Consider the following 23,010-nt stretch of genomic DNA (forward strand, 5'->3'; position numbering starts at 1 on the left):
TCCTTCTGAGAGCCTAAACAAAGGGGAGAAATTGTAAATGTAGGCGGCAATTTATACAGAAATATTCGATAAAGCTGTGTGTGTGTGTGTGTGTGTGTTAGTATAAAAATTGTAATGTGTTTTTATAAGTTTGAATGATATCAAAGGCCTACGATGTAGTATTAAATGATAAGAACACAGAAGTGCATGCACGGCAGTAATAGCGAATGATATGCATTTAGACGCTATTTGTGCCAGGAACCATGCCAAGGACTTCGCTTATTCTTCCTAATTCTCTCAACAACCCTGTGAGGCAGTTATTAGTATGTTACTGGCTGGGAAAATGAGACTTCAAGAGATTGAGGAAATCAGCAAATGGGACGTAGTTTATAAATTATAAAGTCAGGATTTTAATCCATTTTAAAGACGAAACCATGCTCCATACTGATTTCAGCTTTGTAAAATTTTTTAAATGTGTCTCCCCACCCTTCAAAAAAAGACTAAGAAGAAATAAACCAAAATATTAACAAAGATTCCCTCTGAGTATTGGGATTATGAAAATGTTTCTTCTTTATAACTTCCTGTATTTAAATTATTTTTTTATAGTGAGCACATATTCTCATACAAAGTTTTGAGTTTCATTAAAAAATAAGTTGTCGTACACAAAACTGCAGATGAATAAATGGCTAAATAAAATGAGGCATAGTTACTTAATGGAATAGGATCAAACAAAAACTAGAAGAACTAGGGATCTATGTAGGAAAGTGAACAAATCTGAAAAACACAATTTTAAGTAAAAAAGAAAAGCAAATTGCAAAAACTTGCTTTATGATGTCATTTTTGCAAAATTTACAAAACAACAGTATATGTCACTTGTGGTTGCTTATACATATGTCATAAATGCACAAAATCATACATGGTAATAACACCCACTAACTTCAAGATTACTTTTGGAGACAAAGAGAAGGGGAAATAATGCTCAAGCTTTAGCTATATCTGTGACATAACAAGAGAGGAAGAAAAAATAGATAAAAATAAGTGTGACAAAACACTAGTATCTGTTTGATATTAGTGTTATTACATTAGTCTGTGTGCTTTTATATCTATAAGATATTCATAATTAACAGTAAGAAAACTTAAACTAGTTTAATATTTCTATAAACTTGAGGTGGGGAAGAAATTTCTAAGTGTGGACATCAAAGACAAAGATTGTAACAGAGATGAATAAATTGGCTAGATAGCAATGATAACCTTTGTGAGAAATAAATACCATGAACATTAAAAAGCAAAAGATAAATTGATAAAAAGTATTTACAATATATATGACATACCAATGTATAAATTAAATACATAAATCCTATAGAGAGGCCCTATATGTCATTAAGATAATGATAAACACTTCAATGTAAAAATGAGCAGATGACATGGACAACTAAATGATCATGAGTAACACAAGTAGTTGATAAATACATAATAAATATTAATAGCAAATGAAATTAAAGCTATGCTGTTTATCACCTTTCATTTAGCAGATTGGCAGAGATTTCTTTAAAACTTGATAAAAGCCATTGAAGAAGGACCGGGGAGATGGGCCTTCCATCGCTGTGAGAGTGTAAATCAGGATTACTTTTGTGGAAACCAGTTTAGCATCACAGATGAAGATCCTTAAAAATGTGCATCTTCTTCGACTTAGTCATTCCACTTATAGAGAAATAGCTTTAAAAACACTGAAACAACGACTAAATATAGATTTTATAAGGACGTTTCTTACAGGTTTCTTTAGACTAGTCAAAAGTTGAAAATAACTTATTTGACCAATGGTAGTTAAATAAATTAATGTCAAGTCTTTGCAACGGCACGTAGTTAATAATATTGCTTCCAACTTTGTATACTCATGCATGCGGTGTGAAATTCCTAGAGGACAATTTACAAAATATGCCAGAAGACTTAAACGTGGTGTGCTCTTGGGCCAGCAATTGCACTTGTAGGATTTTTAAACTCATCCAAGATTAATGGGGGATGTGAAGAAGCATAAAACACAGGAGAAAAGGACTTTTTTTTTTTTTTAAATCCTCATCAGAAGATATGCTTTTCACTGATTTTAGAGAGAGAGAAAGAGAGAGAGAAACATTGATGTGAGAGAGAAACATTGATTGGTTGCCTCCTGCAGGGCACCCTGAATGGGGATCAAACCCACAACCTAGGTATGTGCCCTGACTGGGAATTGAACCCTCAGCCTGTTCAGTGGACAGGACAACGCTCCAACCACCTGGGTCACCTAGCCAGAGCAGCAAAGGATATTTTTGCCACATTATATTTGATACTAAAAAGAAAAAATGGAAACGACTTAGGTGTGTTACAAAAGCAATGGTTAAAATAAGTTTGATACAACCTTCTGATAATGTGCCTCACAGCCTTACAATCAATGCTACGGGCAAAACAGGTGACAGGCGAAGATGGTCATGATACTCTCTTCTAAAGCAGGTCACAAAACAGGATGTAGATAATGATCCCAGTTTTGCTTTTTTTTTTTTTTTTAATGGCAATGGAAAGTTACATACCAAACTGTTAACCATGGTTATCTGGATGGTGGTATTGCTGGTAATTTTTATCTCCCTCTCTACTTTTTGAATTTCCTGCAACAAAAGCAAATTGCATGCATGGAGAGGTTATTTAACGTGATTCATAAGAGAAGGCTGAGTTCTCCAAGTGTGGCCTGAATACATAAAGATTTAACTAAATTATTTTATATCATAAACTCAATCACCCTCATTCTGTTCTAAAATCCTCCCTAATTTTCTGATCAGTTTCATATTTTTCACAGATATCATCACAAGTGTTTTATTTTTTACTACCTCACATACTTTGGGAAAGGGTAGAATCAGCCACACTTCACAGTCAGATAGAATTGATTTTCAAATATCAGGCAAGCCCTTAAACCTCACTGAGCCTCAATTTCTTCATCTGTAAAATGGGGAGGAATATGTCTGCTGTTGGGACTAGATACACACTCTACACGCAACACATATTCCTCCCCATTCTCTCTGTCTCTAGCAGGACAAACGTGTCTCTAAATCAGTGGTTCTCAACCTTCTTAATGCCATGACCCTTTAATACAGTTCCTCATGTTGTGGTGACCCCCAACCATAAAATTATTTTTGTCGCTACTTCATAACTGTAATTTTGCTACTGCTATGAATCGTAATGTAAATATCTGATATGCAGGATGTATTTTCATTGTTACAAATTGAACATAATTAAAGCATAGTGATTAATCACAAAAACAATATGTAATTATATATGTGTTTTCCGATGGTCTTAGGCGACCCCTGTGAAAGGGTCGCTCGACCCCCAAAGGGGTCGCGACCCACAGGTTGAGAACCGCTGCTCTAGATCCACTCAATAATCACAATTAACAAAAAAATGTCAGGGGCCTGAGACCTTTTTATCCTTTCTTTTTCTGTCTTTAACCTTTTCCAATTCACGTTCGAAAACACAAATTAGAGCCAGCTTTTCCAGTCCACGTGGTTCCCTGGCCCCTGAAGCCTGGTAGATGTGCTTCCCCTCTGGTCACAAATCCCTTCTCTGGGTTCTGCTTAGCAACGGTTGGAGAGGCAGCTCAAAAGGGTGGAATGATGGAGGTGGTGCCTTTTAAAAGAAATTCAGGTCAGAGCGCATGTGTGTCTGGGAGGATCCCTGTGAGCCTTAGCGGGAGAGAGCAAGGCTCTGAGTGAGAGACGTAACTTAGTCCCTGCTCCGCTCTTCCATTTTGTCATCTCTGTCTACAGTCTCTGATCTGAGGATGACGATGAGGATTTTATTTAGCTGATAGGGTCCTTTGGAGGCTCTTACGATGCTTTGTGTGAAAATACTTTGTGAACCGGCAGGTATCAGAGAGACGCTGTCATTGTTATTATAGAAAGGGACGTTATTTCCCATGTCAAAAACAATGCAGAAATATATTAAAGCGTAAAGGAATGTTTGTGTGGAGGACAGAAAAATAATTCATTCCCTTTAAAGGCGAGAGGATCCCTGGCAGGAAAACTAGGCACATTATTTACGAGGGACTCACATGAAGAAGTGCCCAAGGTTGGCAGGACGGTCTTTCAATCAGCCAAGAAGAAGAAAGGGTCTTTGTAAAGTGGGGCTGGTGAGCTCTCTACATCAGCATCTGTCGGAGGCACTTAAAAAAGATGCAGATTCTGGGGCCACGCGCTGGACCTGCCTAGGCTGGGCCTCAGGAGTCTGCAAACTCCAGTTGGTTATAATGCAAACTGAGAGCTTTGAGAACAGTGGTGCTAAGGAGTCAGAATTGAGTCCATTTAGGAAGCAGTGAACTTATTATTTAATTTTTTTAATGAAAAAGAATTGCAAGAAAATTTCAGAAACTGCAAAGCAGATTGAAGTCCACAGTCCCATCGATATAAAATACAACAGTAGTGGTAATTACAACTTGGCATATCAGCAGTATGTTTTAATTATCACTATTGTGGGGTTTTAGAAAACATAATTTACATGTCTCCAATTGAAGGAATTTTATTTGGAGGCTAGTAATTATCACAAGAATTTAAATATCAATACAGTGGCATTTTCCCACACGATAGCCTAACAAGTTGCAAGCTTCTCCATGTCAGCAGAACCAAATGCAGGTGACTCATTAACATGTGTCTGTGTTTTACTGAACACAGCTTCACAAAAATACTGTCTTCCTTCCTGAAGTTCTGCGCTACATCCTCAAACTTTTTACCACCTAAAAAGTCTTTTTGCCCAGCCAGTATGGCTCAGTGGTTGAGTGTCGACCTGTGAACCAGGAGGTCACGGTTCCATTCCCAGTCAGAGCACATGCCAGGGTTGTGGGCTCAATCCCCATTAGGGAGCGTGCAGGAGGCAGCCGATGGATGATTCTCTCTCATCATTGATGTTTCTATCTCTCTCTTCCCTCCTCTCTGAAATCAATAATAAATTTTTTAAAAAAATCTTTTCTACCAACTTTACCACTGTGGGGAGTGAATTTCAATGGCAGAAACATTTTCACTTGACAAAATTGAAATAGCCACATGTACGTCTTCTCACTGCGTCTAAGTTGGCAGCCACGTGGACCAAAGCACACAAGTCATTCTGTTCACTTGCCCCTTGCCAGGGACCACAGGTGCACAGAGGCCCCTACCTACTCATCCAGGAGTTACAACTCCATCGGGTCCTATGCTAGTACAAAGCAAATATTCTACTGGTATTTTAAAAGTATTACACAAGATGTTAACTGTGGTTGTTTGAATAATTCTATTATATATTCACCAATCCAGCCAATAGAAAAATTCTGTTTTCTAAACAAGTTTTCCGATTCCATGTCTTTGGGAAAGCATTATTTCTCTATATCCAAATATTACCTGACCCTGAGGCACGTTTCTGGTTGTTCTCTCTTTCTCATCCTTTACTCTAGCAACTTTCAGCTAACACATGTGCAAGGAATGGTGGAATTAGGGCGTCAGTATTTAGTAACCCCTGGTGAAACCATTAGCTGAAATGTTGATGAGAAGCTTTTCAATGGTGGGATCAAACCAGCATCACCTGAACTCAGATCTCTCTTAGCATCACTGAAATGGTACAGCCAGTGTGGTCACTGCCTGATAGCATGTGAAACAGCCTGATAGTGTATGACATGGAGCGCATGTCACCCCCATAAGACATCTCTGCAAGAAAAAAGATGAACCTGAAGCAAATGAAGTCTATGGAGTTAATTGTATGTGCAAGGAATAGGGAGACAGAGGAACTGTTATAAGCTACCACAAGGAAGCAATATCCAGAATGCAGAACACTCGATAGGACCTCTAACCTGGTTTTTACAAACCGATGCCATGAAGCAAACCAGAGTGAGGGGAAGAGGCAACTCTAGTAAAAGAGACATAAAGCCACAACAGATGTCATGCATGAAGCTTGTTGGAATCCTAACTAGAGCAAACCAACAGCAGGAAGCCATTTTTTGAGACACCTGGGGAAATGCGATTATGGATTGGATTGTAGATCACCCCCAGAGGGAAGGTAGGCAATCTCCATGAATCCCAGGGCCTCTTGGAGCGTCAGGATGCTCTGGAGCGGGACAGTGTCACCCAAGTTCCTGTGGTCATCCTCTCGTTCAGTGGTCCCCAACCTTCCTAACGCCGCGACCCTTTAATACCGTTCCTCATGTTGTGGTAACCCCCAACCATAAAATTATTTTCGTTGCTACTTCATAACTGTAATTTTGCTACTGTTATGAATCGTAATGCAAATATCTGATCTGCAGGATGTATTTTCATTGTTACAAATGGAACATAATTAAAGCATAGTGATTAATCACAGAAACAATATGTAATTATATATGTGTTTTCCGATGGTCTTGGGCGACCCCTGTGAAAGGGTCGTTCGACCCCCAAGGGCTCGCGAACCACAGGTTGAGAACCGCTGCTCTAGTTGGTAGCTACTCAGTGCTTTCTATGCCCTGGTTCTTTCCCACCCTCATCTTGTTTGGTTCCCATGACAACCATGTGAATGATGTATTATAGGCTATTGGTCCTTGACCTCCATAAAAACCTACGTATATGCTCATCATGTGTCAATATCACAAAAACATTTTTCATGTGTTGAATTGGTACTTGAGCACATCAGCTGGTGAAGGAACATTCCCAACCATCACCAGGGACTACCACTGGCTGCCAACAGCTCAACCTTGGCAGGACAACCATTTTCATCTGGGTAGTCATGTTTGCACAATTGTTTTAATATTTTGGTTCATTTCCCCCTAGCTTTACACAAATAGTCAGATAGTCATTGGAATTACGCCCATAATCATGGGTAAGTGCATAATTAAAAGACGTCTGTGGAAGGCTCACAATAGATTGTGAAGCTTTGCCAGTCAGGGAAGATGTAATTGAGAATTTCATAACATGGTCTAATTCTGAGGAAACAGAACTGCCCCTCCCCCCAAAAGAGGAAAGTCCATTGTGTGCTGTTTTCAGCATTCCCCTTTGAGTGTGCTTTCTTCAGGAAGGTTTTGTGGATGAAATGATGAACAGACTCCCATCTTATAGGTAAGGAGACAGACTCAGATTCAGTCATTTGCCAAAGTTCACACAGCCAATGCATAGCTTGCTTTGAGTCCAGGTTCCTTCGAGCACCCACTCACCCCGCTCTGGACCAGGGAGGAGGGAGGAGGCTTTCTGAGACTTTGTCTGAATTTCAGGGTGGCACTGGCCCTCAGATCTCCTTGCCCCAGCAGCTCTACCAGCGGTTTCTCCCCTGGAGGGGAGGACTTTGAGGGCAGGGGCAGCCCCATAGAAGAGAGAAAAGAGGATCTGAACCTGAACTGTGAGCCATGGGGGATGGAGCCCCAGGGCAGGCCACCCATGTACCTGCGTTGGGCAGCGAGCTCCGGGCAGACAGCATCCTCCAGCTCCTGGCTCTGCCACCTTCAGCGGGGGCTTCGCAAGCCACCTCCCCCTCTGTCTTCAGCTATAACCTAAGGATAATTAACCTACCAATGCTGCCGTGACTGTCAAATATATGTCAAGTGCTCTTTAACCTGTGAAGTGCTAGGCAACTGTAAATAAAGGGTTTCTAGTTTCTCTAGCTTTAGTCAGGCTAAGGCTGTGCTTCGGGTTTCAAGCATCTTCCCTGAGGCCAACATTGACCTCCCTGCTCTGGTCAAAGTATGTACAGGGGTCTAATCCAAGCAGCAGAAACAAGCAGAAGTTCCCTCTCCACCTTCCCATCCACACACAAGTACACACATAGGTCCATACACATACTTGCTCTGCTGTGCCCATACACCCAAGTGTGCATGTGTGTGCACTCTAGCCCACAGACATACACAAACTCACAGCCTCTCCCATCCATCCTTCACCCCTGAAAAGGAGTCCAGTGTCTTCAGTCCAGCAAAGCCACCTGCAGTCAGCAAAGCCACCAGGACCAGCATGTGTTGCCCTCGGCTTGTGCGTGGACTTGTTTATTTCCTGCCTCCCCCAGCCTGAAACGGCTAAAATATCACCGTGGGCTGGCAGCCCACACACCAGAGCCAGCTCTAGCTGTCGCCTGGCCTCCTGAGTAACTCTAGCCAGAACCCCTGGGGTGGAGGGACCTGCAGAGAACCCATGTATTTATAAAACCCATGGAAAATCACGTGTATATACACTGCTAAGGAGTCGAAAGGCAAAGAATTGTCAGCAGTGGATGATTTCATTTTAGGCATTTCACTCTCTGTTACGTTATTTAAATGTTCAATGATGTTGTTTAAGTGGACATAGATGTTTGCACGGGAAGTTGAAAATCGGCAGCGATATTGCTGACCGAAGAGGGCTGGTCATTTGAGCAGGCACCGAAGCAGGAGTCCAAGTCGGAAAAACTCTAGAAGCTGCTGCCTGCTCACCCATCATTGAGTCCAGATGCTGGGAGAGGTCAGCAAAGGCCTGCGGCTCAGGCTGCCCTGGCTGGCCGCTCGGTGGGGTGGCCCTGACTCCAGGCCTTGTGCCCCACTGTTGCTGGGCAGGTCCTTCACATTCTATTTTATGTTTCTGCTTGTACCGACAATAGATGCTTACTATTAAAGAATTCAAGGAATATATAAAATCACAAAAAAAAGAAGATAAAAGTCACAAGAAGTCCTACCATGAAGAGTCACATGAAGTCCTGAGATAAACAATATTCACATCTTAGGAAATATCTTTTTGGGGCACTGCTTTGCATTAATGCCCACCCACCCACACAGTTATTTTAACTTCCTATTTATTTGATGGGGGAGCCTCTCACCTCCCTTTTCTATGTCTACCGCGCCCCTCCCCCCCACCTATAACCAAAGTAAACAACTTGGTGTGCCCCTCCCAAACCTCTCCTCACATAACATAAAGACACACATTCATGCCTGCTTTTCTCACTCTTCAGAATTTGTAAATATGGCGTAATGTCACGTACTTTGCCTCCTGCTTTTCTCATGTAATGGCGTGTTGTGAAAAATCCTCTTAGCCTCACTGGTAAAGACCTAGCCCATTTTTTAAAATAGTTGTATAATATTTTAGAGACTTTTAGAGTGTGGATTTATTCACCATTCTCCAAATGGTGATCAATTACAAAGCTTGTTTTTGGTTTTTGCTGCTTCGACTTCCACTGAAATTAATGTTTTGATATTTCATATATTTCTATATAATGATGCTTTATTAATCTGTGAGAGTTTCATAAAGTGGGATATAAATCAAAGGGTATGTATAATTTTGAATTTTAATAGAACTTGACTGATTGCTTGTAAAAGGTCGGTAATATTTCATATTTTATTTGTTCAGTAAATATTTATTAAGCTCTTACACAATGCCAAGCACTGTTTTAGCAATTAGAATTCAACAAAGGTCCCAAACCTCCTGGAGGTTTCATGGAGTGGGAAGAACATGAAATGACAATAACTTTAATAAATACTTTTGTACCAGAAATGTAGGAAAACACAATTATCCCTTGCTTTACTATCAACAATTGGTATTATTATTCTTTTCATTTTTCCCCAGTTTATTCCTGTAATTTGATATTTTATTATCTTAATTTTCATTTTCCCCATCAGTAAGTAATTTTAACATTTTTTTCCATGTCTATTTAGCTATTTGGATTTGTGTGGGGTGAATTGCCTATTTATAATCGTGTATTTTTTCTATTGCGTGGGTTGTATGCTAGACCCATACTTCTTGTCAGTGTTCATAAGCTCTGTGTATACTGTAAATATACATTTACCCGCTGTGTGCTTTACAAACCTTTCCCCTAGTCTATTGCTTATCTGCTGACTTCATGATGGTTTACTTTACCATGTAATGCCTTTCATGTTAGTGAATTTATCTTTTTGTTATGACTGCTTTTTGTCCTCTCAGCTTCTGCCTATTCTATCTCTGTCAATTCTTATCTCCAAACTCTGGTTCAATGAAATGTTTCCTAAATTTTCTTCCAAATAATTTTACTTTTTATGTTCTTCTTTAATACACCTGCAATTTATCTTTTAATGTGGGGTTTACGGTAGGGGTCCAATTGTTCTTTTCTAGGTAGATAGCCATTGTCCCAATTCCATTTATTAAAGTAAACCCTCAATTCTCCACTGAATTAAAGTGCCACCGTTTACAGTTCCCGTATGGGCTGGAATCTGTTTGCATCTCATTGTCCTGCTCCGCTGAGTGTCTGTCTATTCCTATTCCAATTTCATGTTGTTTTGATTAGTCTTCTTTTTCATCATTTTAAAAGTTAGGTTTAAAAATTACAGTTTTAGCCAATTGAAAACTATAATTTTATTAATTTACATTAGGAATAAGAAAGATGCCATAATCACAAAACAAACCAGATTGAAATAATTATAAGACAATGCTATGTAGAAGTTTTGGAAACAAATTGGAAAATGTGGAGGAAATCAAATATCTTCTATAAATCACATAAGACATCCAAATGGTGTAAGGAGGGGAGAAATGGGAACAGATAAAATCAGTGTGTGTCTGAAAGATAAATTTCTGAAGAAGAAATTTGAAAAGTATTTAATGGCCTACTATTTAAAAGGGCCCGAGAAACAGGTGACTTATTGGCTAAGTTCTATCTAGCCTTTAAAGAACAGATAGTCCCAAGTTATTATTAGTATTCAAAACCAAAGGCCAAAAGACAGAAGGCTCCTTGGTATATGTTATGAAGTTATGAAGCCAACATCATCTTAATGGCTAACACCTCATAGACAAATCCCACTTGGGAATATAGATTCTCATTTGAAATAAAATATTTGCAAAACCTATCCATCCATGTGTCAAAACCACTAATTTACAGTAACCAACAGCTTCTACTCCAACATATAAGGATGCTTTTATAACAGAAAATGTGTCAACATAATTCATTACATCATCAAGTTTTAAAAAGACTGTCATATTAATAGACACTAAGTAGACACCTTATAAAATTTAGTAGCTATTCCTAATATAAACCCACGATCCCTTATCCAAAATTCTGATACCCCAGTATCTCTGAAAACTAAAATGTTGACCTGTAACTTTGCACCATATTTTGTCTGATGTTAAAGTTGATCTGAACTGACACAAAGTAACTACTTAAATACAGAAAGTGTTATTTTTTTTTTACAAATGTACAGTATTATATGTTCTGTAGGCAAAGCACACTCAAAAATAGTGTGGATTATTTGTGGCTCTCTGTTCTATATTCAAAATTATTATAGTCTTTTCTTTTTTTAAGTTGAGTTTAAGGAGAAATACTATGAGGCATGTACTAGTACCTTTAACTCTCCGGGAAAACAGCAACACATTACCATGTTTCATTGAATCTAAGACACCATTACTTAGAAGGCTAGCAGTTATTTTATGTATCACTGAAAGAGAAAAAAATATGCTGCTAATTATAATATGAGCCATCATCAATTGTAAAAACATATTCCATTTTCAGAGATACTGAAATATAAAGAAGGTGTATCTCAGGATCTATGAAATATGGTGCAGACATCCAAAGGCAATCAGGAGTCTACAGGGACCACACGGCTGGTCAGGACTCAAGGTTCCTTCCTCTATCGATGTCCGGGTCTTGGGGAGGACCCAGGTGTGAGGAGGAGTGTGGTGGTCTGGGGTCAGCCAGGCTTCAGAGTTGCTCTGTATTGATTAGTTGTTTGATCATGAAACAGCTATTTAATGCCTCAAACCACAGTCCTGGCTGTAATAGTGCTGGGATGGTACTAACACCTGCTTAGACTTATTTAGAGAGTTGAAAGTGGGATATGAGATAGAGCTTGTGACATTCCTGGCCCAGAGTAAGCCCTCCCTCAACAGCAGCCCCTGGAATGAGGGTGGTGGTGAGAGTGGCCAGAATCTAGGCAGTGATGGCAAACCTTTTGAGCTCGGCGTGTCAGCATTTTGAAAAACCCTAACTTAACTCTGGTGCCGTGTCACATATAGAAATTTTTTGATATTTGCAGCCATAGTAAAACAAAGACTTATATTTTTGATATTTATTTTATATATTTAAATGCCACTTAACGAAGAAAAATCAACCAAAAAAATGAGTTCGCGTGTCACCTCTGACACGCGTGTCATAGGTTCACTATCACTGACAAGGGTGTTTCCCACATCTGTCATCCTGTGATTCCCCGATATTCCTGGAGAAGCTGCAGTTGGCCTTAGATGCCTGTGCTATCTGTGTGCCCTAAATTTATGAAGTCTGACCCGAATATCTGAGTTGGCAAGGACCTGACACGCCCTAACGGGTCACGAGAGGAAGTGTGACTTTCCCGGGTGATGCAGGCAGTGGCAGATGACAACTAAGACCCAGACCACTGGACACATTGGTCAGACTCTTTCCAGATGCCCAGACTCCTACCCTGGGGAGGTGGGATGAGGGGTGGAGTCCACTCTAGGAGTTTATAATCTCTGTGTCCCAAGTCCAGTCATTTCTCCTCTCTGGGCTACTTCTCCCTGCTCTGGGGGAAAAAGATGGATGCAAGCTTAACCCACCAACCCCATTCTAACTTCATGTCTGAACTTTGACCTTCACCATCCCCCATGTCCACCCCATCTCTCTAATTGGCCACCGGGAAGGAGTTTAGGGGAGCTCTTCCGTTCAGAGGCTCTGAAGGCTTGCTCACATCACCAATCTGCTGTGTGTTCTCTGACAGGATGGGCGTGGTGAGCAGCAAAAAGCAGGCCAAGGCGAAGAGTAAGAGCCAATGGAGCCCTATGAAGGTCAGCGCCCACAGCAGAGCGCCCCCACCACTGCCACCCCTGGTGAGTGGTCGCTTCTCCCAGCTGGGGGGGGGGGGAGGGAGAGCACAGAGCATGTGTGGCTCCCTGGGGGCTGCTCCCGGTCTCCAGCAAGTCCCAGTGCCCTCTCTTGATAACCCAGGGCTCCCACAAATAGGGCCCCCCAACTCCAGTGCCACCTGAGTTGATATTGTTGTTACAGATTGTAAAATATTTAACCACCAGATTGCTGGAATTTAAACCTGTTAGCTGTACCTTTGAAGCAGGTTTCTTAACTCCCTTTAGCCTCAGTTTCCCCACCTGTAAAGTGGGTAGAATAAAAGTGCCTTTCTGATGGGGATGTAACAATACGCCACGTAGATACAAGTATGCAGTGCTATAATGTATTACCTTTACCACAGAGCTGTGTGTGGTTCGCCCCCAATCATTCTTAGCCAGTTTTCATTGGGCGAGGGCAGCCTTGAGGAGACAGGAAAATCAAAGAGGTGAGCTGAGGAAAGGGTGTGGTGGGGGAGAGTCTAGGGCAGTGATCACGAACCTTTTGAGCTCGGCATATCAGCATTTTGAAAAACCCTAGCTTAACTCTGGTGCCGTGTCACATATAGAAATTTTTTGATCTTTGCAACCATAGTAAAACAAAGATGTATATATTTTTGATATTTATTTTATATATTTAAATGCCATTTAACAAAGAAAAATCAACCAAAAAGATGAGTTCGCGTGTCACCTCTGACACGTGTGTCATAGGTTCGCCATCACTGGTCTAGGGCATTTAGCAATATCTGCTGCTCTCAACTCTATCCAGAAGCTCCTGGATCATTGTCCCCTTCCTGGCGTGCCAGCATTCCAAAGCGCTCACTCCCCTGGGACGAGGCAACCTAAGACGGGAGGGTGCTTATACTCGCCTCCCCCATCGGCCCTCGAGTGTTCATGGAGCCTGTCTCAAAGTTCTGGTTTGTTTACAAAGTAGTTAGCTCCCTTTCATGCCACTGGTTCCTAAAGATGCATTTTTAGATGACTGTCTGTGTCCCCCCATCTGGCCACCTACCCCCTTTTGATTTGGGGCAATTGGAAGTCAGGCCTGGACTCCTCTTTCCTGCTCTCTCTCACCCCCCGCCAGGCACATCCAACTAGTCATCACTTCATCCCAACTGTGACCTAATGGGAGGGGTGACTGCTATTCCCATTTCTTAGGTAAACCAGGCATCTTATCGGTGTCCCAACTTAGTGCAGGGCTTGGCATGTAACAATGAAATGTTTGTTGAACAAATGAATGATCAAAGGGTCATAGATTAATTGTTGATTTATCCGACTGAGAAATTACTCAATAGGACTTAGATTCAATAACTTCTTCAGAGTTACATGCTAATAAGTAGTAGAGCCTGTAATATTTTTAACTTTTAAAAAGTCACATAATACATATCAATTATGAAAAAAAATTATAAGTATTCATTATCCCACTAGCCAATGATACCCGGAGTTAGCATTGCAGAGGTCCTGCCTCCAGACCCTTTTCTTTTTTTAATTCTTTATTGTTTAGAGCAGTGATGGCGAACCTATGACATGCGTGTCAGAGGTGACACGCAAACTCATTTTTTCGGTTGATTTTTCTTCGTTAAATGGCATTTAAATATATAAAATAAATATCAAAAATATAAGTCTTTGTTTTACTATGGTTGCAAATATCAAAAAATTTCTATATGTGACACGGCACCAGAGTTAAGTTAGGGTTTTTCAAAATGCTGACACGCCGAGCTCAAAAGGTTCGCCATCACTGGTTTAGAGTATTACATACGTCTCCTTTTCCCCCCATTGACCTCTCCCCAGCTGTTCCAACCCCCCAGCACATGCCCTCATGCCAGACTCCTTTCTTGTGTGTTATTTATGAGCTTATATTTTCAGTGGAACCATAATACTATACATACCATTTTGCAAATTGCTGCTTCAAATTTGTGTTTAATAAATACCAAAGAAAAAAGATTATTGATTACAGGTTGAAGGCAAGAGAATAAAATGAACACTTAGTGCAGCCCCTCCCATCCTCAGAATTAGAAAGTGACCCATCACACGGAAGGCCTCTGCTGTCCCCCAGTCTGTCCCCCTCGCCCCAGGCCCCACTATTCTGATGTGCTTACTCCTTAGCTTTGCTTCTTCTGTAGCATCCTATATGCATATATTCCTAAACACTATTTAATTTAATTTAATTTTGCATGTTGTGAACTTTAAATCAAATGAGTCCAACAGCAAGGATTCTTCTGAGATGTGGGTTTCAGATCTGTGTTTTTCATTGGGAGCATCATCCATGTGGATGCATGTAGCTATAGCTCCTTAGCTGCCACAGCTGTGTAGGATTGATTGCATGTATATGCCCCAATTTATCTATTCTTTGGTCATTGGTCATGTAATTATTATTATTATTATTATTATTATTATTATTATTATGTGTTTCTGCTGGGAGCAATGTTGCACATGTTTCCTAGTGCACATATGCAAAAGTTTCTCTACAGGGTATATACGTAGGAATATATTAGTTAAGTTTTAAGGAAATACATTTTTTAAAATATATTTTTATTGATATCAGAGAGAAAGGGAGATGGAGAGATAGAAACATCAATGATGAGAGAGATACATTTCAAAAATAATTTTTCTTAAGAAAATTCATCATTTAATGGCAGAGGCAGGATTTTAAGCCAGGTGATGGGGTGTTCCCCCCTCCCCCCGACCACCACATCCATTCCACAGCTGCCTCTTACAGAGCTAGGCATCCCTACATACCCCTCCTCTAAATGTATATATAAGGTCCAGGCAAAGATGGCAGGTGATCCGGGGCTTATTCGAGATGGCACTGGTACCTGTGCAAACTCCTGTGCCAACAGGGCAGCTCCCACACTCACAGCAGCCTCACCCACCGCCCTGCAGGCCCTGCCCAGCCACGGGCCTTGAACTAACACAGAGGGCATGTGTTTCTGCTCCAGGTCCTGTTTAACCACCTGGCTCCTGCACCTCCCGACACACACCCGGATCAAGGTAAGAAGGGGCTGCTCTGGAAGCTGAGGCTCCTCAGGCCTCCTCCCCAGGCTCCGGATTTATGCAGTTAGAACAGGGGCTCAGTCGGGACAGCTTCCTGGAGAGGAAGGTGTGTGGGCCCCTAGAGTCTTAGGGGAGACAGCTAGGGGAGGCTGAGGGAGGAGCCTGTGGCCCAGCTCTGACCCAGCCTCGCCTGCCCTCGGGGGGCCTCTCCGGCAGCCAGGCCCCGGTTCCTTTAATGTACCTCCGCGGGCACTTGTAAAGGACTTTACAAACTACAGATGAGCGCAACAAGACAAGAGTTACAGTGAACACAAACAGCACCATGAAACCCAGGCTTTCAGAGATCTAACTCCCAACCTCAGAGGGTGAGGACCATGGTTCTGAGTCCTCCCTCCCAGCCCTCAGTCTGTTGCTGTTTGAATTACCACCCTGTTCCTCACTTTCAAAAGTCCCCTGCTGACCTTCTAACCACTCACTACACCAGGGGTGGGCAAACTTTTTGACTCCAGGGCCACAATGGGTTCTTAAACTGGACCGGAGGGCCGGAACAAAAAGCATGGATGGAGTGTTTGTGTGAACTAATATAAATTCAAAGTAAACATCATTACATAAAAGGGTACGGTCTTTTTTTTTTTTTTTAGTTTTATTCATTTCAAACGGGCCGGATCCGGCCTGCGGGCCGTAGTTTGGCCATGGCTGCACTACACCCTCCCGTGCCCATCTCCACTTGCACTATAGAGGTGACATAGCAAATCTCCTCGAGGGCCTTCCTGAGTCCGGGCCTCAGACCTCAGGAGGGTCTCACTCTGAAGTGGCGTAGGGGAGAGCAGAATGCCGGCCTGGGCCTACGCCATTCATTCACTCACTCACTCACACAGAAGGCACTGAGCAAACAGGACCCAGAGCTGGCTGTGTCCAAGGACTGGGGAAGCTGTATAAGACGTGGCTCCTCTCGGCAAGAACTCAGAGTCTGTCAGACTCATGAGCAAGGTGTTGGAGCCGGGGTAGTGACCTTACCTGGTGTCTCTCTCGGGGATCCCAATTAATTAGCTTCAGGGCCATCCTCCACTTCCTGCCAGAGGGGGCAAATTTCCAGGACGAAAGTCTAGGTCAGCGGTTCTCAACCTGTGGGTCGCGACCCCTTTGGCGGTCGAACGACCCTTTCACAGGGGTCACCTAAGACCATCCTGCATATCAGATATTTACATTATGATTCACAAGAGTAGCAACATTACAGTCATGAAGTAGCAACGAAAATAATTTTATGGTTGGGTCACAACATGAGGAACTGTATTTAAAGGGCCAGAAGGTTGAGAACCACTGGTTTAGGTGAAGGAAATAAACTAACTGCTTTTGGTACAGGAATTTGGATCTCAGAACCAGAGGGGCCTCTGTCATCTTCTCCAACCCCCTCTTCCCAGCCTGGGAAGGTGACCAGCCCAAGGCCACACCAAGCATTAGAGACATCACCCTCAGGGAAGCTAGGTGGTCCCCAGGTGACCTTTTCCAAGTGGGCCTTGGCCCCTCGCAGCAGTGCAGAAAAGCCCTCATCAGTTGAGAGATGCCATGCAAGCTCGGAGCCCTCTCTCCACCTCCGTCCTAGGGACCACCAGCAAGCAGGGGGCTGCCAGCCAGAAGCACCATGATGGGACCTGGGCATGGCTACAGGTCCATGTTCCAAGACCACTGCTCCCTTTGGAGCAGAGGCTGGAAGGGACAGGTGGCGACGGGAAGAGAGGAGAAGCTCACATGCCTCCAGGAGATGAGGGATCAGCCCACACTAGTTTCCAGACTTGGGTCTTTGGGCATCAGGTCCATGCAGCTGATCTCCCTAAACACTGGGCTACCCAGTTCCTTACAGAGTGACTAGCCCCCTCTAGGCCTGAGGGTCTCTAGGTGTAGGTGGGGTCCAGAAAGGAAGTCACGATGGGCTCAGAGGGGCAGTATGCCCTTGTTCCCAGCAGCAAGCTCAGGTCAGTCTGCCAGACAGAAAGGTCTTCTGCATCAGTGAGTGAGAAGGCTCACATGGCTTCCCCTCTATCCTTACCTTTTCCTGACCCTCTCAGTAGCCAGAAGGTGCTCACAGTACAGCCTTACCCCAGCCCTACCATCAGTCCCGTGGGCCTGAGCGGTGGCCATGTCTTCCTTGTTCCCCCTAGAAGAGCATTTCGTGGTGGCGCTGTATGACTACGTGGCAGTCAATGACCGTGACCTGCAGATGCTGAAAGGGGAGAAGCTGCAGATCCTAAAAGAGTAAGTTTCCAGGAAGCTGTAAGTCTCCAGGGTGCTGTCTCGTGGTCGGAGGCCTCTGCAGCTCCCTATCAGAGCAGGACTCCCACCCATCCGCCCCCGCCATGCTCTCTTTAGCTGCCTCCAGAATATTCTCTCCACTGCCCAGCCCCAGGCCCAGGTACCCAGCATCTTCTTTAACTTGACCCAACTGTCTTTCTTCCATCTGCCTTTCCAAAGTCTTGCTGGTGGGGGGTGTCCTGCTCCTCTGTCAAATCCTACTCTTCCTTCAAAGCCCACCTCTAATGCCACCTCCTTCGTGCAGCCCTCCTGACTCCCACAGTGTTCGCTCCATCACGGCGTTGTGTTGGAGTCAGTGGTGTCAGTATTTGTCTCCCTCGCCAGACGAGATCGCGCGCAGGATTCTACTAATGCAATCGGCCGTGGTTTACTCCCACTGCTCCTTCTCAGAGACTCCCCCGGAGTCTGGTCTCACACATCTGATTGTCCTGAGGGCCTGCTTTGTTCTTGACGTTCTGCAACGACCTTGAGCTAACAGCATGCAAACCCTGACCTTTTGGCCACCTGTGGGCCACCCGTTCCGACTGTCACCAGCAGCCCTCCTGTGTTGTCTTTCCTGTCCAGTCCCAACTCGCTCACTACGTTCTAAAGACGTCCATTAACCAACCCAGATGGGCCCTAGTGGGTTGGTCAGGCTGTCTAGACCAGTGGTCGGCAAACTGCGGCCCCTTGAGTGTGGCTCTTCCACAAAATACCACGCGGGGCGAGCACGTACAGTGCGATTGAAACTTCGTGGCCACACTCAAGGGGCCAAAGAGCCGCATGTGGCTCGCGAGGGACACTGGTCTAGACCAAATGTCCCCTGGAGGCTGTGCATCCCCCCCTCTCCCCTGGGCCAGGAGCACCGTGAGTTTGAAATGGCCCAGGTAGTCCCACGTCACTGAGCCCCTTGTGCGAGCTCCCTCTCATCTGCCAGGCTGTCTGCCTCTGTGGGTCCTCTGCCTCCCTGCGAGTCCTGGGGGGCTGTGATCTGCCGCAGAGAGGCACCCGTCTGAGCCACTCTCTCATTTATGTTGTTTCCTTCTTCCCTTAGGTCTGGAGACTGGTGGTTGGCCAAGTCTCTCATCACTGGAAGAGAAGGCTATGTGCCCAGCAACTTCGTGGCCCGAGTAGAGACCCTGGAAGTGGAAAAGTAGGTGGACAGACAGAAGGCCCCTCAAAGCAGAGGCATGTCCCCTGCTTCTGCCACGCAGGGTGTGGCCAGACAGTGGCTAAAAAGTGAGCCAGTGTGAGCCCAGCAGGAGGGAGCAGGAAAGGGACAGGGAGCTGGAACTCCTGGAACAGGCTTGACGATGTTTCAATTGCCGTGTGATCCTGAGAGAGTCGCTCCTCTGTGAGCACCTCACTCCCCCATATGAGAACCGACCTTTCCTGGCTCACCTGGACAGAAACGACCCCATGTCCCACGGCCTTGCAAGCTAACAAGGAGGCGCTGGATCAGCTCACACTCCCCAGTGCCTCCCGGGGCTGGGGCCTGGGGGACTCCCAGGGTGGTGGCTCATTCAGAGTTGGATTATCAAGGAGCAACATCCTTATAACCCCCTGGAAGGCCTGCTGTGGGCCTCAGCCATTCATTCACTCACTCAGAGGGCACTGAGCAAACAGGGCCCGGCTCTGTGTAAATGAGCAACACGTGGCTCCTCGTGTCAAACTCAGGAGCAAAGCGTAGGAACCGGGTTAGTGGCCCCACCTGGTGCCCCTCGCGCAGCAATGGTAGGGAGCCCTTGGGAGGGTTCCTTGTCTGGCACTCCCGGCCCTGCCCCGGCCCGGGAACAGCATGCACTCCCACGCTGCCAGTCCCTGTGCCGGGGGCCATGGTGGGAATCAGACTCTGAGAATCTACTTCAGAGACCGACTGCAAGGAGAGTGTGCTCTGAGAGTAGGCGGCTGGGCGCCTTTTCCCAGAGTGAAGTTAACAAAGGGCACCCATATAATGGTTTTGTTTCACTTCAAGAAAACAGTAAGTCCAGGAGTGGGAAGAAAGGGGAAGACGACACCAAGGGGCATGCGTGGACCAAGCTGGGAGGAGTGCTGGCTCAGGGTGGACCTGGGAACGGGGACACAAATTTTATTTCCTGGGGGCAGAGGCACAGCTTAGGAGGGAGGTTTGGAGAAGAATGGTCTGAGGAGCGTGGCCACTCTCTGAGGCTCGCCTGCCTTTGACCTTTTCCAGGTGGTTCTTTAGATCAATTAGCCGGAAAGATGCCGAGAGGCAGCTTCTGGCTCCAATCAACAAGGTGGGCTCCTTTCTCATCAGAGAGAGCGAAACCAACAAAGGTAAGCGTGGGCAGAGCCCTTCCCTCCCTGTGTGCTCTGGGCGGCCCCCACCTGAGGCCTGGCTGCTGCCAGGGCAATGCCAGTCAGGAGAACCTGGCAGCCCCCAGGCCCCAGGCTCCCAGTTCAGGCTGGATTTGGTTCCCTGTGGTTGGCACAATGAGAATGGACAGAGGTTTGGCATTCAATTACACACACACACACACACACACACACACACACAGCTCCATTCACGGCCTTAGATCTGCAGCGAGTGGAAACACCAGAGCAGCAGACGCTGGACACAGAGAGCTGCTTATCACACACTGTGAGGCTCAGGGGAGAGCTCTCAGCCTCATGCGTCTCAAAGGGTCGGGGCTGGATTGGAGGAGAAAGGGTGCACTGATGAGTTGGGGTGCTCTGTGCAGACTTCTCTGTGCAGAATTTCCTGAAGTGCGCCAATGGATACATTTAATTATACACACGCACACACACACACACACACACACACACACACACACACAGGGTGGGGCAAATGTAGGTTTACAGTTTTTCATATGGGAAATAACTAATAAATAATAATACAAGAATAAAGCCTGTTTCACGCACTCACAACTGCAAACCTACGTTTGACCCACCTGGTATGTATAATGCCACTATTCCGTTTTAATGGCAGAGCACCTGTGTCCAAGAATGAAACCTATGTGTTTTACTCCTTTTGTAGACTATTTTAAACACATACAGAAGTAGAGAGACTAGTATAATGGAACCCCTTGTACCCAACGCCCAACTCAGCCATCTTGTTTCATGCATATCCCCACCCACACCTATTATATTGAAGCAAATCCCAGATGATATGTCATTTTACCCTGGAAGGGATGTTTTTCTCATTGCCTGTGGCTAAGGTGCCCTCCTCCCGACCTCGGTGTGGAGGAGGGAGGGGTTCTCTAAGGGTGGGGACCTCCTCCTTGCCCACTGTGGGAAGCTAGTCCCAGATGGGCACTGGCCAGATGGAGCTGGGCTGCAGGGTTATCCAAGCATCGTCACCCCCCACACATACACCTATTCATGCGTGCACACACTCACGCACATGCAACCCCTCAGAACTCCAATGCAAGATCCCTCTGTCTATATCTGTCTACAGTGGCTGTAAGACAGGGTAGAAACTCAGAAGCAAGGGGACAGAGACCTAGCTCCCTGTGGCTTCCAGGTGTCCCTAAGCATCTCTAGCTTCAGTTTATTGGTATGCATGTGAGCACCCCTTAGTCCAAAAGCAGGTGGACTTTTGGGGTTAAGAAATCTCCGTCTCTGGGAGCCCAGTCTGCATGCCCAGCGCAGCCCAGAGGCAGGGCAGGGGGGTCTGGATTTTGAAGTAGGAGGTGCAGATTTTGTGAACCTGAAGCTGATAGGATTTGGGGGTTCCTTAAAGAAGAATACCAAATTGTAAAAAGATAATAGCAGATCCTTGATGAGCCTGGGCAAGTGAGGGACCGAAGTCGTGAACTTGGGCAGTGGTTCTGGCTGGAAGAGAGCAGGTCTCCTGGGCTCCTCGTGAGTTTGTGTACGCAGGGCGCAGCCGAGGAAATGGGAGGATGCCCTTTGTCTTGCTCAGGTGATGTGAACTCATTAGAGCCACTCTCCAGTTCCTTAAATTCTGGGGCATAGTTGCACCTACTAGGCGCAGGTGGGAGAGACAGTTTGCAGCCTGCAGTTGGGGCAGGGGTTGCAGGCATGGTGTGGGCTGTGGCCAGAGCAAGGCGCCTAATGGAACACCCACCCTCCTCGGGGTCCTTTTGCAAGTAGGTGATGAGAGAGGCACGATGGTTAAGGCAGATGGGAGGAGAGAAACGAGTTTGAGACAGAGCGATGGTCTGAAAGGAAAGGAAATGCCTGCTGACAAACAGTACAGCCGAAAATCAAGCGTCACGTCCAGAAAAAGAGGTGTTCAAGCCTGACACCTGGTGGGAGGGAGTGGTACTGCTCGCGGTAGGCAAGTCCTTAGGAAGGACTCCAGGGCTCCCAAGCCTGCTGCTTAACTAGCAGAGTGACCAGGGCCAAGCGACAGCCCCCTTTGGGCCTCGGCTTTCTTACCTCCCAGTTAGAGTAGGGGCATGGTACCCAGAGAGGCGGTCAGAGGCATTTTATGAAAACATCAAGTTAATGGGAAGAAGTTTCTCAACTGGAAACTCTTGCCTCCTTAACTTACTCTTAACCCCTGGCATCGGCTAGGCGTTGAATGCAGGCAAACATTAACATAGATGACAAAACACCCTGACGTGTGAGTGGATGTGAACAGAACCCCTGGGAAACAGCTGGTTATGCTCTCCCCCCCTGGACAGGGGTGCTTGAGGTTGAGATTTGGTGTTGCATGGGTGAGTTAGAGTCAGCCTTTTCAGCCAGAATGAATCAATCAATCAGTCAACCTTTTAGTCCCTCTAACAGCTCTACATTCTCAATATTCCATGGCAAAGGGTCCCCGAGTGACCAGGTGCCCGGTCCTGCTTCCTAAGAGAACGTCCTCCCTGCTCCAGAGTTCTTGGTGCCCTGGCTGAGTTGGGGAAACTCTGGCAGGAACATCTAGAACAGAGTCGGATGGAGCTGACAGGGCAGGCTTCCAGGAGACCTGAGGTTGAGATGAAGGAAAAGGCAGCCCAGGATGGAAGTGGTCAAAATGGAGAGCAGAATGCAGGGAGCTTTTCCC

At 45.1% G+C, this 23,010-nt stretch overlaps 1 protein-coding gene across 1 annotated transcript in view; it reads left to right on the plus strand.

Annotated features, from left to right (window-relative positions):
• The window catches only part of BLK (BLK proto-oncogene, Src family tyrosine kinase), a 48,689-nt gene that overhangs the window by 17,017 nt on the left and 8,662 nt on the right, over positions 1-23,010 (plus strand). Inside the window, exons 2-6 of the mRNA XM_059695279.1 lie at positions 12,632-12,740; positions 15,692-15,743; positions 17,906-17,999; positions 19,090-19,188; positions 20,230-20,333. Of these exons, the coding sequence (XP_059551262.1) occupies positions 12,633-12,740; positions 15,692-15,743; positions 17,906-17,999; positions 19,090-19,188; positions 20,230-20,333 (457 nt within the window). The 5' untranslated portion in view covers position 12,632. The remainder of the gene's footprint in view (positions 1-12,631; positions 12,741-15,691; positions 15,744-17,905; positions 18,000-19,089; positions 19,189-20,229; positions 20,334-23,010) is intronic.

Source organism: Myotis daubentonii, chromosome 5 (assembly GCF_963259705.1).
Source record: "Myotis daubentonii chromosome 5, mMyoDau2.1, whole genome shotgun sequence".
Classification (NCBI taxonomy): domain Eukaryota; kingdom Metazoa; phylum Chordata; class Mammalia; order Chiroptera; family Vespertilionidae; genus Myotis; species Myotis daubentonii.